Raw genomic sequence first — 15,548 nt, 5'->3', positions numbered from 1 at the left:
CGGCGGCACGGTGGTTAGCACTGTTGCCGCACAGCAAGAAGGTCCTGAGTTCAATTCCACCATCAGGTCTTTCTGTGTGGAGTTTGCATGTTCTCCCCGTGTTTGTGTGGGTTCCCTCCGGGTACTCCGGCTTCCTCCCACCGTCCAAAGACATGCAGCTTGTGGGGATAGGTTAATTGGATAATCCAAATTGCCACTAGTGTGCGAATGGTTGTCTGTCCCTGTGTGTTGGCCCTGCGACAGACTGCCGACCTGTCCAGGGTGTACCCCGCCTCGCGCCCTATCTCGCCCAGCTGGGATAGGCTCCAGCGCCCCCCGCGATCCTGAAAAGGATAAGCGGAAGCAAATGGATGGATGGATGTTTAAACTACACATTATCTAAAGTTTAAATAAAGAGTCTTTTTTTGTCTTAATTTACCAGTCCATCTTAATTGTATCTGTAATATTACTTAATTGAACAATCTGACTTCTTTATTTATTTTTTTGAAGAATTAAAATGAATAAATAAACTGATCAGCTCATACTAAACTGCTCTATTTTCTTTTGGCTGAGATATAATGTTTATCTGTTCCAACGCCAAACAAAATTAAGTAAATCACTGAGATTCTATTTATATTATTGTATCTGCTTTCATCTCTCATGCACTTGTTAGATACTGGAAACTTTTTGACTATTCAAACACTTGCGCACTTTAGCTCCCCCTTGTGGTTTTACACAAATTTAAAATACAATATTATCAGGACCTTGGTCTTTCAAAAAAGGTTAACTTGGATTTTGGATTCTGTGAAACCATCACTTTGCATTGATTAGACTGTTTATGTGCCTACTATATGAGAAGCTCAAAAGAAAATATCAGTGCCGTATACCTGCAAAACTGTGGTTCGGGGAAATTTAGCAGCTATTATTATATGTTAGTTTGAGCTAAACTCCTGAGAGTGTGTATTCACGTAGTACCAGATACTGATCCTAAAAAATTGTGGGTTTTTAGGTTTGTTTATTTGCCATCCTTAAGTGATGACAGTAGGGGCAAGAAATTATCTGTATTTTTTGTCTACTAAGAAGCACATCTCTGCACTGAAATGTTTTGTCTTTGTCAAATTTGAAGTGGTGTTTGCCCTGCATCAGGCTGGTCAACGCCCCCCCTCCGCGCGACCCTGATAACGATAAGCAGAAGAGGGTGGATGGAGATGAAATGTCCACTGTGTGTTTAAATCAAGTGTGAAAAAAACAAAAAAACAAAACACGTACATATCATGCGTGCACATTAGTCCTGCTTCGTGTGGACACTGTGATATGCAGTTTCCTGATGTTCCAAATCACATTTCCCACACAGCTGCTGCAAAAACCAAAGATGTTGTCCCTTTTCAGCTTTAGAAAGTACAACCAATGAGTGATGTATTGATTTGAGGCAGTTCAAGTATTTATTTGAAAATCACCACAGCCATTTAACTTTAAATAGTAGCCTTTGTCAGTCAATTATCACTTACCATTTCATTGATCTGTTATAAATAATACAAAAGCTGGATATGTTTTGTGATTTCCCATTTTGACCCCTCAAGCTGAGCATCATGTCTGCTGACATCAGTTATAGTTTCAACACCATGGGCATGGGCTTCCTTGTTTCCCTCTCCAGAGGACTATAATTCAGAAACGGAACATTGTGCCAAAGTAAATACCTCTGAAACTGATTAAGGTATCAAACTCATCAGCAAAGCATTTACTGAAGTTAGAAATCATGAGCTTCACGGTACTTCTCTCATAGATTTACACACACACATACATCGAGAGAAAAACATGCTCAGGATAAGACTTAAGAATAAGTATTTTTCCTCTTCCGTGGACAGGATGCTGGATGACCCAAATCACTGTGGTTTAGCAACAGGAACTTTGCGTTTTGCCCAGCTTAAGGCTATCTCCCGTGATCTTGCAAGAAGTAGGTTAAAGTAACAGGAGAAATGAAAGAAATGAAACCTAACCGAACTCACTTAATTGCTGATTTAGGAAAAAATAATTTAAGTGAAGAATTGTAATGCCGCTAGGATAGGCTCCAAACCCCCTTATGCAAAAACCTGAAAAGGATAAGCGGAAGAGGATGGATGGATGGACTCTATAGTGCACACTGCACAGTCAATTAACCGCGAGTTAAAGAAAGTATCACTTTAAGAAGAAGCTGCCTCCTCTCTGTATGTTTGAATAAACAATGCGACAACAGATGCCAAGAAACGAAACTTATAGCAAACTCTTTTCCGGGTTAAACCAACAATTTTGATAGAGCAGGTTACAGTTCACACTGTCATTTTTACCTTTTCTACAAAATCATTTTTCAGGAGACAAACATTAGCTACCATGAACTCTTTGAACCAGCAGTATGAGGAAAAGGTCCGTCCCTGCATTGACCTCATTGATAAACTCCGCTCTCTTGGTGTAGAGAAGGACCTGGCGCTGCCTGCTATCGCCGTGATAGGGGACCAAAGCTCGGGGAAGAGCTCTGTGTTGGAGGCGCTGTCCGGGGTGGCACTGCCGAGAGGAGTTGGTAAGAAGACACTTATTTCCAGCTCAGCAAACTCACTGTTCATTAGACTCGTGACAGTCCAGTATATAAGTAATCCTTTCATACCTTACTTAAATAATATACCAAGGGCGTAGATTTGGCATGGACGGAAGGGACATGTCCCCACCAATATCCAGCGGTTATTGAATTGTCCCCACCAATAATTTGATCTCTTTGAGTAAAGAAAAACAAAACCGATAGAAAAAAAAACGATCTGTCAATGTCTCATTCACCCAGCGGTGCAGAAAGAGTTAAATTACGTTCTCTGCTGGAGTCCTGTGGAACATAGGACTGCCATAATGAATTAATTAAATACACCATTAAATAATTAATTAAATGTGTCAATAATGAATTAAAATTGGAATTAATTAATTAAATAAATAGGTATGACACATGTAATTAATTAATTATTGACACATTTAAATAATTATTTATGTATTTCACATTTTTATTAATTATTGACACATTTAATTAATTATTTAATGATATATTTAATTATTTATGTATTTCACATTTTAATTAATTATTGACACATTTCATTAATTATTTAATGATATATTTATTTATTTCATTTTGGCGCCTGGCTCTCATCTTGAATTAATTTTATCTGTCAGCCTCACCCATCAAACCCAGGGGGCGGGGTTAACGCTGCCCATGCAGCTTCTCTAACATTTCATTGGTTGCCGTGCAAAGTAAGTCAAAACAGGTCGATCCTAGATAATCGATTGCTTGTGTAGACTTGGGGCAGCCAGGTATCCCAGAATGTATTTCAAATCACAGGCAGCAATGGTGGTGCTGTAGTTTTAAAATACCCCGTTTTTCTTTCACCAACTACACTTTTAACAGTGTTTTAGCCGCGAATGTCGCGACGTATGTCTGGTCAGGTTGTCAACATAGAACATGTTTGCAAAAGTCCTCAGATGTTTTCAGAGATTTCACTAGCTCTGCTAACAGTCAGCATGCAGAGTGCACCCAGGGGGTTACGTTAACCGGTTTGTTTACATATTCCACTCTCCGTGTTCCACATGTTGCATTCACAGATTCTCATTTTCACCGAACGATCGTCTCTTTCCGCCTGGTCTTGTGTCTCTGTGCTTCTGTAACATAAAGAACGAGCTGACATTTTTCTCACGAAACCAGCGATCAGCTCAGCAGACCCTCAGTTTACCTGCATGCATCCTCCTCCTCACCTGTCAGCTGTTTAACACCTGCTGCTAATTCAAGAAACACGCCTACGTTACCTGGTGATAGTCACAGTTTAACTGGGCAGCCGGTACTCGATATAAAGCAATGTCAGCGCATTTTTCTGCACAAGATAAGGAAATATAGTATTTTTCCCGAGCGCAGAGCTGCTGGAGCTCGTTTCCTTACAGAGCACTTTATAGGCGAACAGCTTCATCAGCGGCTGATGTCCAATCACCGGCACACAGCTTTGAAACCTCACCTGAGTTTTAGCTCTCAGTGGTTAAACGCTGGACTTCATTCACTCAGGTTCTGTCTGTCGGGTCACGTTTACTTCGCTGTTTTATTTACAACTGAGCAAATCGGTTTGGCTGAGGTTAAAGTTACGTTTCATAACTGCATAGTTTCACAGACCTTTAATGGTTCACTGGCACATGTGTTAGACTGAACTATTCGCTTTTCTTTATCTGGTGTGTTTTGGATTTAACAGTGAATTTTGAGATTAAACTGATTTTTAAAATGTTTTATACAAAGAGGAAAGAGAAGGCGCATTTCCACCGAGAGAAGCAGAGTTTGCAACAGCATGTTCATCATGAAGTCTGCAACCTGGACAGAAATATTATATCATCTATTTTTTAATAGTTATTCAACTGTATTCTAAGCACCAGCTATCTGTTAGAATTTTTAGAGTTTACTTAACTAAAAATAAATGAGGTTAACATATAATTTGTGTGATTTTTTTTCTCTCTCTCTCTTTTCTTTTTTCTTTTCTTTTTTTTTGTGCTTTTTCGGTCATGTTATGTTTAACTGTCAAAGTTTTGTTACAAACTATGAAACACATCGTGCAGACTTCTGGATGTTAGAAGAAAACTAATACTGCTCATGAATGAGACTAAAGGCAGCAAAGTGTCCTTTAAAACTAAACATGTTAGTAGGACCTCCCTATTTATATCATAGTTTATGATATAGCACGTGCATTTCAGTAATAGCCTACTGATTTCAGTGTAGTGGTGTCACACAACAGTCACACAGCTCACATGGTCATTATCTGTGATACTCCTTAACTATAATTTATCTAAGTTAACTTCAGTTAACCATTCAGACGGTTGTTTTGCAATGAAAAAGCTGTGTACCGGGGCCTGCGCTTTGTCGGTGGTAATAACAGCTTGCGAGGCGAGCGGGTCTATCCCAGGCTTTGCCGTGAGACTGGGCATCGAAGCACTTTTGCAAAGAGGCTGTATCTTGACAAACCGACCAGACATATGAAGATTAAACCACTACATTCTCGGCTAAAAAAATATTAAAACTGTATTTGGTGACACACAAACAGGGTTTTTCAAAGTTCAGTTCTGTTAGTTTCCACATGCCGGTTGTTGTGTGCTAAAAACAATGGCCACCAGGCCAAAGCAATGGTTTTGACTCGATCAGCGTTAACCCCGCCCCCTGGGTTTGATGGGTGAGGCTGACAGATAAAATTATTTCATGATGAGAGCCAGGCGCCAGGACTGCCAAAGTGAAATAAATAAATATATTATTAAATAATTAATTAAATGTGTCAATAATTAATTAATTACATGTGTCATTACTATTTATTTAATTAATTAATTCCAATTTTAATTAATTATTGCCACATTTAATTAATTATTTAATGGTGTATTTAATTAATTCATTATGCGAGGAGGAGAGGAGGATGGCAGCAAAAAGAACCTGGATATAAGAAAGTATTTTTCAAAGAAACCTGTAAGTCACTTAAAGTCAAGTTCACTCATAAAATCTGTCCATCATAATAACGTTACAGGCTATGCAAGGCAATACATGCCAACCCTCCCGTTTTTTCTCGGACAATCCCGAATTTCAGTGCCCCTCTTATTCCTCTTTCTGGGTTGCAAAATAAACTTTTAAAAAAATTTCAGGCGAGAATGTAGCTGTGCAAACTTCAAATATCTGAACCGGGGAGAACAGCAAACTCCCAGCACATCGTTTTAGGCTTTGGCCCACATCAGTCTAAAATTGTATGTAACCATGAATAACGTGTTGCCATGTCCACCAGGAGAGACTGGACCGTATAGATGTAAAACAAATATGCCGGCAGTTTATCTCAGTTAACAAGAGGAGAAGGCATGTGTTTGGCTCCTTCACATACTGGACATTAAGTTATTGTGTGGGACACCAGTAGTCCATGTCTGTTGCTGTAACAGTAGTTCATGTTTAGAGTAAAACATCCCAGCTCACTGATTTGATCGGGGCAATAGTGCCTAAAATGTTGCATAATTTTGCTGAGAGATCTGTTACTTTGTGGTAATCTTAGATGAGTAGTTTTATGGACAAAACCCACCAGGTCATTCAGTGTTCCCTTAGTACTAATGTATAAGAGATGTTGGTGTACTATAACTGAAGTAATGTTGTTAAGTCCTTAAAGTCATATTATTTTATTGTCATGACTGTATTTTAAGCTATTTTTATTTTTGTATGATATCTGATTTATATGAAATATGGCTGAAGTAAACTAAAGCCTAAAATACTTAGTCAGTCATTTGTTTAATAGTAACTTAACATTATATAATTCACATATAAAACTATAAATTGTCATTTTAAATGGTTTAAAAGCATGTAGAATAGCATATGTAGGCAAGTATATTTCTCCTTTTTTTATTATCAAGAAGCAAAGACGAAAAGGAAAAAAAAGAAACAGGGCAGGGTTCGGTGGCTGAATCATCCGTCCCCACCAATGCCAAAACCAAATCTACGCCCTTGTAATATACACTACTGGTCAAACGTTTTAGAACACCCTAATTTTTCCAGTTATTTTTTGCAATACAAGTCGTTCAAGTCCGATGAATAGCTTGAAATGGCACAAAGGTTAGAAAGGCCAGAGGTTAAAAAAGTTAATGTTTCCCAAAAATGAAAAAGAAAAAAAGTACATTTCAGAATTATATGTTACTCTGCCGAAATGGTGGGCCAACTCATCTCCCGTGCAACATATTTATTGGCCTTACCAAAAGAAAGTGTCTTTGAGTATAAAATAAAATGGGGGGCGGCTATTTTCATGTCTTTATCTTTATCATTGTGCCACATATACAAAAAGGCCTTTTTCAGGGAACACAAAATGGGTTAACAATTTAAAGATGTTCTGCAGCAATGGAAGTCGATCAAGCCTTGAAAGCTGGTGCTACTAATTCCTACAGGTGTTCCATCTTTTCTGGATTACTTACAATCCCCTCTGTCTGCATAAGGGCAGTGTTGGAACACACTGTGGTACCATACTGTTATAGCCCGTCTCGGGGTGGCCAGACCATAAGGGTGATCCATCCCCGTCTGACCCCAAGCAGCACATCACACAATTAGTACAGTTTGATGGTGATTTATTTACAATGAGTGGATTTAAAACAAAGGAAAGGAGCGGACTATAACTTTGGGGTGGACCTAACGAAAAAACAACAAACAAAAGGAGCCTATCTCAAGGATATATCAAACTTGCCTACTCAAAAGAATTAAACCAAACGACAGGAACTTACCTCCCCAACTAACAAAAACATGAGAAAACTGTAATCAAAGAAAAGGGCAGTCCACCCCTACATGCCCCTGTGTAAAACAAACATCACTAGACAGGTAACATAAAGTCTGCCAGTTAGGATGGGCCGAGGATGAAAGGCTCGCCGTCCATGGCGGTGTCATCAAATACGTTGTCTCCCGGTAGTTAGCCAATCCGCAGGAACTGTCCCCTGGATCCACCAATGACGAGAAGGCACCTACACACTTAAATTTGCATATGAGAAACAACATTACGACAGCAGTTGTTAACACATACCCTCGTGAGCATCAGTTGAACAGTATTGTACTGCAGAGAGTTTATTGTTACAAAAAAAGGTAATTAATAATGGAAGAGAGACAGGCCATCAGTTAAAAATGCACAGAGAAATTGCAAAGAAAGTCAAGGCGTCAGTGACTAGAGTTACCTTCACCATCAAAAGGCACTCAGAAACTGAAAGGATGAGGTCTGGCTCACCCAGCGCACAACTGAATCAGAGGATTTTGGTTTAGCTGTTATATCTGCCAAAGGTGGCGAGTCAAAAGTTTAGAATACGTTTTAGTCTATAAATTGATTCCATTATTTCTTTTTTTTTTAACTGAAGTTGCTTATTTGTAAGATGCTTTCATTTCAGGGTGCAATGAGACATTAAACTGCATCATTTTCAATAAAAACTGGAAAAATTGGGGTGTTCTAAAACTTTTGACCGGTAGTGTATATACATTTGAAATCCCTTACCTTTGTTTAATTGGCGTTATTTCTCTGTTCAAATTCAACTTGTAACAACTTGTTCAAATCAAATCCTTACAGTACTACCTGACCACTGGTCTTATCCTGGCATGGGCTCTGACGTGGTTCTATAGAAGTGCGTTTGAATATATTTGGATAAGCCGAGACAAATGTCGGGCTGGCTGGATAAATTTCAGTTTCTGTTTCTGTTTTCTTAGTTTCTGTTTTCATTCTTGTTGCTTTGAGTCTTGGTCTATTTGAGTTTCTGTTTCTGGGACCTTCACTGTTTCCCTCTCTGTCTTGTTTCATTTTGGTTCCTTTGCCCTCCCTTGTTTCCTTTTCTTTCTCATCTTGTTTATTGAATAATTTCCTCTGTTTATTTTCCAGTTACAGTGTATCTGCAAAGTATTCACAGCACTTCACTTGTTCCACATTTTTGTCATGTTCACTCTTATTCACCTTAGTCTGCACACAACACCCCATAATAACAAAGAAAGAAAAGTTTGCTTGAGATTCAATTTCTACAGACCTCCAAACATGGCCTTCAGATTAGCTCAAGAACAGAAAGTGAAAGTTTCATGGAATGGGTTTAGCTTTTTTATGATCTTATCAAATACTCTGGGTATTCACTCAAATCTTTTCCTCTCTGTCTCACCATTCACTCATAAAAAACACAGGTATTGTGACAAGATGTCCACTAGAACTGAAGATGACAAGAAAGAAGAAAGGAGAGGCGTGGTATGGAAAGATAAGCTACCGTGACTATAATGAAGAGCTAAAAAAGCCTTCACTTGTGGAGAAAAAGATTCGGGAAGGTACAGCGTGAAGTATTCTTAAATGTCACTGTTATTGATGGAGGCAGAAGATAGGCCAGCTAAACTTATTGTTCAGGTGTGACTCAAACCAAATCCTCTTTTCAGCACAAGATAAACTGGTGGGGAATGGGACTGGGATCAGCAATGACCTCATCAGTCTGGAGATTGCTTCCCCTGATGTCCCAGATCTGACACTCATCGACCTGCCTGGCATCACCAGAGTGGCTGTCAGTGGACAATCAGAGGACATTGGTGAACAGGTAGCATTTGGTGGTAGAATGCATCAAGTCAGATTAAAATACAGCTCAATTCATCCCTGTCACATGTTTGCTGTTTTACTTTTGATTTTTAGAAAAGCAAGAAAGACCCCATCATAAATATATGCATGATTGCTATCAGTACAGCCCACAGAACACTATCCAAACCACAGCTCAATAATATAATCATATGATATATTTCTCTTGTGAAAAAATGAAAAGTATGGCTGTGATCTTTTATGGGTATTACATTCATTCACAACTTGATTTGAACAATCCTAATTTGGGCACGATTAGTTTGTATAACTTTTTGCAACTATATTTTTCCATTTCGTAGCTTAATATTTGTTACGTTACAAGCTAATACTTTCAGATAAAACGACTGATCCAGAATAACATCAGAAAACAAGAAACCATCAGCTTGGTGGTTGTTCCATGCAACGTGGATATTGCAACCACAGAGGCTTTGAGGATGGCACAGCAGGTGGATCCTGAAGGAGAGAGGACTTTGGGTAACTAGAACTGATTTTAAAAAGTGGCACCTGGCTTATAAGCAAATGTCTCTCTTAGGTCATTGATTCTCTATCCACTGAATAAATATAGTTGCTATGTATGCTTACTGCATACATTTATCATGTTGGTTCTGTTTTCACTGGTGAGGAAACTGTTGAATCTCATTTAATCTTTTTATTAGTTTGTCACAATGTGAGCAATATTTAATGGCTGGCACCAAGCTCTGACTGGAGCTCATTAATGATTATTATCATCATCATTATCCAGCTGCTTTTCTCATAAGGTGGGGAATCCAACACTATCTCTCTCTGTCAGGTGTCTTGACTAAACCTGACCTGGTGGACAAAGGCACAGAAGAGAACGTGGTTAAAATTGTCCATAATGAAGTCATCCCGCTGAAGAAGGGCTACATGGTGGTCAAATGCAGGGGTCAGAAGGAGATCACAGAGAAGGTTTCACTTTCTGAAGCACTAAAAAATGAGGAAGCCTTCTTCGAAGAGCATGCCCATTTCCAGTAAGTTTGCTCTTTTTGGAAATTATGCAAACAAGTGTTTGTGGTGTGTTAGGCTGTGTTGCTTATACTCTAACCTTTTGTTTGTGCTGTAGGACTCTCTTTGATGAGGGTCAGGCCACTGTTCCTAAACTGGCAGAAAAACTCACTCTTGAACTGGTGCATCATATTCAGGTAAGTACTTATTACTGTTTTACCTTTGTAGGTCACTGGGGAGAGCTTTAACCCACTCCAGCTTTGATGTGATTTGTCCATGTGATTTGTAGAAATCTCTGCCACGGCTTGATGAGCAGATACAAAAGAAACTTAAACAAACTCGAGCAAACCTGGACAAATTAAGCAATGGACCCCCATCTGATGCAATTGAGAGACTTGGTTTCCTCATTGATGTAAGTTCACCAGTTTTTTTAGGAGACAAAAAATTGCCAGCTGCAGGTTTTGCACCTCCTAAACAAAAGTGTAAGAAAAATGAATATGAGCTTCTGGAAACAACATTTCCTGTTCTTTGAAACCGTTCCTTCTTAGAGAGTGTCAGCATTCACACAGGATGCTATCAGTCTCACCAAAGGTGAAGAATTAAAATGTGGATACAAGTCCAGCATCTTTTCCTTACTGAGAGGTCAGTTTGCAGTATGGAGGGAAGCCATAGAGACCTCTGGAACAAATTGTAAGTGAATTTAAAACTTGTTAATTAGTTACCTCTAATATACCTACTGTTAAAAGATGAAATTATTAATTATTAATACTATTTTCCCACCACAACTACAACCATATTATAGTCAACTGGAATATTCAGAGAGAGGTTTCTCAATATGAACGAAAGTACCGTGGAAGAGAGCTCCCAGGGTTTATCAACTACAAGACGTTTGAGGCCATGATCCAGGAGCAGATCAAACAGCTGGAGGAGCCTGCTGTCCAGAAACTCAAAGATGTGTCAGGCATGTTTTTTATGATACCGCAATCATTGAAAGTGATCACAGAACATGTTACTTTGCAGGTATTCTTTCATTTTCTAATTTTTTATATAATTTTCTCTTTTTAGAGCTTGTGAAGAAGGAGCTCTTTGAGTTGGCACAGAGCAGCCTGGTTGGCTTTCCTAACCTCATCAGAACAGCAATGGTAACATCTCCTTTGCTGCTTGTTGTATATTTATTAATAAACACTGATAAATATGTACTGACATCTTCTGTGTGATTTAGCTGAAGATTGAAGACATCAGAACTAAACGGGAAGCTGAAGCAGAGGCCATACTGAGGATCAGGGGCGGAGCGTGGGGGTGGCTTACGGGGCTTAATCCCGGGTTGTTTTGTCAGAAGCCCGGGGTATTTTGGAGTGTAATTTTTTCATAGTTAGATGTCTGGCTGACAACTGTATAAAACAAAAAGTACACACAATATTCGAAGCACATAGTGCACACTGTGGGAATTTACGACTGTGCGTGAATCCCCCCCTGATATTGGTATGATCCAAGCTCAGGCACTAAGCGACTGAGCGAGGGGGCGGGGCAGCTGCTGCCCGTGAGTGCGCTGTTGGAGAGACGGAGCCAGCCATACTAAGGAGAGCTTAAGTTTGACCAGGTACCAAAGCAAATCATTCGTACCGTACAAATAATGTAAATATGACGGTGCATCACGAAAGATTGATATGAAACTGATCACTTGACCAATATTACGTTACTTGCTCTTCAAGTGAATCAACAAATGGCAAAATGAAAAGCCGAACAAATGCTATTTTTTTTAGAGTCTTAGCTTACGTGTGTTTATTTCATATTTTCAGTTCTTACCCTCCCCGACTAAATCGGTTTCAGTTATGTACTGAAACATAAGAATGGACATTAGAGGGTTCTTTCAAAGAAAAAACTCAGGTAAATGTTATTTTATATATTATGCTTTGTATGTTGTTCAGTATATTTCTATGCAAAACAAGAGGGATTTCAGTACACAGCAGGATATTCACATTTGTAACCAGATATTTACATACACTTTAGGGAGAAAACATAAAACATTTTTACTGTACAACATCAATTTAGAGTAAATTTTTGTTTTAGATAAATATTGAAATATATTTTGAATTAGTTAAATTTCAGAATAAAGAGAGACAGAGCTATTTTTATCACTTTCATCAAATTTAGGAGTACATGTACACTAAATTTATTGTTAATTAATAAGAAAACTCCAGACGATTCCATTCTGAGCTGAAGAAGCTTCTGATAGGTTAGTAGAGTCCATGTGAGTAAATTGCTGGCACAGCTGTGGATGCATATAAGGCAAAACACAGAGCCTGTTTCTTTGACATGGGAAAATCAAGAGATATCAACCAAAACACCAGGAACAGAACTGTGGAGCTCCATAAGTGTGGCTCAAGTTTGAATACAATTTGGTGCCATTTGCAATTAAGAAATACAGACAGTTTCTCTCTTTACTCTTAAAGTTAACAAATATGTTTTTATATTTATCAATCTAAAACAATAAACATTTAGTCTGATTTGATGTTACAATTAAAAAAGTGTTTTTATCTGAAGAGTAAATATCTGGTTTCAACTGTATATTTGATGATTGTCAGCACAAAGAGGGAGAGAGAGGAGAACGAGGACAGAACAGATGAACAAGAGCAGGTGAGACACACATGTTAGTCAAATGGTTGTTTACCAAAAGTATCACCGTATCATAGGTCCTCATGTATCTCGTACCTAGTGTTTCTTTTTAGGTTTGTTATTTTTCAAATTCTGTATTTATTAAGTTCTGCAGGCTTGTTTGCACAACAAGGCTGAATAATTATATAAACTTTTCTCAATCTAAATAGTGTACTTTGGTAGAATTAAAAAAATAAGTGTAGTGCAGGTCTATGAAGATTTTTAGTGCTATCATCTAGTTCTGATTCTGGTTCTGTCTTGGTTAAGTCCTCAGTAGTCCTGATTTTGAACTGTTGTAGTCCTGTTTTTAATTCTGGATCAGTTCTGGGTCTGGTTGAATTGGGGTTTAGTCCTCGTGTCTTGATGCAGCCCTGACCTTGTTCTGCCTTGCTGCTTAATTAAAAAACTAGTTTAAGGTGTCCTGCACATGTGATATATATTTTTCCCTATATGAAGTCATTCTTTTTTGAACAGAGCCTATTAATCTTTCAGTCATTTCTACACCCCCCCCCCCCCCCAAAAAAAAAAAAAAAAAAAAAATCCCACATGCATACTACTCTTTGGGCTAAGCCCCGGGTGTTTCAAATGTCTGGCTCCGCCTCTGCTGAGGATGCAGTTTCAGATGGAGCTGATCGTTTACACTCAGGACACAACATACAGCCAGATGTTAGCAAAGAGGAAGAGGGAAGACAAAGAGGAGGCTGTAAATTCCCTGGTGAACAATAATAGCAGTGGGGCCACCCTGAAAGAGATGCTGAAACACCTTAAATCCTATTACCAAGTAAATGTTACTGAAACTCTGTTTTTTATGTTTGCATTTAAAAACATGATATAGTACATAAACTCTTGCCATGTCAAAAGATACATCCCACTGAAGTTTTCAATATAAGAGAAAAAGTAGACTCTTTGAAACAGTGACTACAGATAAGCAACAACAAAAAGAAAAGAAGAAAACTAAAACTAAAGCTGAAATTTAGAATGTATACAGTTAAATGAAATGAACACCTGTTATATTTATGACACAGTCACATAAAGCAACAAACAGGAAATTTGGGTTAGAGCCTGAATTTGCTCACTGCCCCAACAAACTCAGCTTGATGGGACAAAAATGGGCCACAAAGTAGAAACAAATCCAGTTTATCTGCCCATAGACATCAGTACAGAAGCAAATCTTTTACTTAGAGATGTTTGGCCTCAGTAACAGTAACAATGTTAGTTTGTTTTTGCCTAATAATTTATTAATACAGAATAAATGTTTTAATGTCTTCTCAAAGCCAGGTCCAAATTCAGGTCTGACAGTATTAGAGACACCAACTATATTTTTGTGATGGCGGCACATGAAGGATTTAGCTTTTTAGCGCATCCCTATTATCTGCTGGGAGGGTGGTTTTAGTCTTTGTTTTATTTTGTTTTAAGAATATTACTCAACTTTATTAAGTCTTAGTCTGGTATGACTTTTTTTCTGTTTTTCTTTAGATGTGAACACAATGTAACCAACTAAGTTGGTTACAAAATATCGAGATGTTCTATGATTTTGTTCACAGCTAATAATTTAATACAAAATAACAACCATGTTCAAATTCTGACATATTACAGACAGTAACAAACAAAAGCTTTTTACGTCCTTATTTCTGTCTTCTCCGCTCACAGATTGCTGGTCAGCGTCTTGCTGACCAGATCCCCCTGGTGATCCGCTATCAGATGCTGCAGCAGTTTGCCAACCAGCTGCAGAGGGAGATGCTGCAGATGCTTCAGGATAAGGAGAGAAAAGAGTCCCTGCTTCAAGAGGACATTGGCACAAAAATTCAAAGGGAACAACTTCAGAACGGCCTTAAACGCCTCTCAAACGGCCGCCTTTTGTTGACTGAGTTTAGTATGAACACATTCAACTTCAGCTCAGCACAAGGGCAAAGCTTAAAACCAGATTTCTAACCTGACAAACAAAATGATGGACGTCACTTCATAGAATCATAGAAATATTTCCCCAGCATTCGCTTTGCAATACATTTTGAGTGCCTTTATTATAGATTGTAATTGTTTTAGTGTGTGTGTAGATATATATAATATATATATATATATAATATATATAATATATATATATATATAATATAACATCTTAAAGGGTCATACGCATGTATGTTGCTGTTGCAGAAGTATATTTTTTGTTTATTAAAAATGTTTTGAGTGTTAGAAATAAAAATCACTGGTAATGGTATGCACTCCATGTGCTATTTTGTTATATTGTGTGTTACAGTTTGTGTATACATTAACGGGGGAAATGAATAACTAAAATAAAGTGAGACATATACTAAAAGGCTGAATTTTTTGAAAGTGACATTTTTTTCTGCAAAAATATGATCAGAATGTATTAAAAGAACATTTCTCAACAACGGATTCATCTTCAAACTGGTACAGCCCCAAAATAAATGAGATTAGTTATACCACTGTACAAAATATGGAAACAGATACCAATTCACAATGACAGGCTTGGTATTATTTGCCCTCCACCCTCTAATCTTTGTGCCATCCTTAAAGTTTTTTGGTCATATAAATGAAACTGTTGCCAGAAATTATGGGGAGGATAAAGTTGTTCTGAGCCCCCTTTTTAAAACTATTTTTCTACTCATTAAAACATCAACATGAACTACATAATGTTAATAAAATATGCAGCGAAAGCTAGATAGAAAACAATACCTTAAATCCTGACAAGTGGACTGACCCTCAAATGCCTCAGAGTGGTATATTCCACTGCCTACAGTTCTCTTAATCCTTTACTTTGCAAAGGTGAACTGAAAACCAAGCATGTGTTGGACATTATCCTTAACTTCT

At 38.1% G+C, this 15,548-nt stretch overlaps 1 protein-coding gene across 1 annotated transcript; it reads left to right on the top strand.

The window, feature by feature from the left end:
- The first annotated feature begins 2,096 nt into the window (after window positions 1-2,096).
- LOC101476395 (interferon-induced GTP-binding protein Mx-like) lies at window positions 2,097-15,031 on the top strand. Its single transcript, XM_076883834.1, has 13 exons — window positions 2,097-2,533; window positions 8,669-8,806; window positions 8,912-9,066; window positions 9,437-9,575; window positions 9,892-10,090; window positions 10,183-10,261; window positions 10,354-10,476; window positions 10,613-10,754; window positions 10,867-11,025; window positions 11,130-11,206; window positions 11,287-11,345; window positions 13,332-13,500; window positions 14,370-15,031. The coding sequence occupies exons 1-13, from the start codon at window positions 2,347-2,349 to the stop codon at window positions 14,649-14,651; spliced, it is 1,908 nt and encodes a 635-aa protein (XP_076739949.1). The 5' UTR covers window positions 2,097-2,346; the 3' UTR covers window positions 14,652-15,031.
- Window positions 15,032-15,548: the final 517 nt, after the last annotated feature.

The sequence above is a fragment of the Maylandia zebra genome, linkage group LG5 (genome assembly GCF_041146795.1).
Source record: "Maylandia zebra isolate NMK-2024a linkage group LG5, Mzebra_GT3a, whole genome shotgun sequence".
NCBI lineage: Eukaryota > Metazoa > Chordata > Actinopteri > Cichliformes > Cichlidae > Maylandia > Maylandia zebra.
The sequence above is the reverse complement of the archived record's forward strand: the minus strand, read 5'-3'. Positions and strand labels throughout refer to the sequence as shown.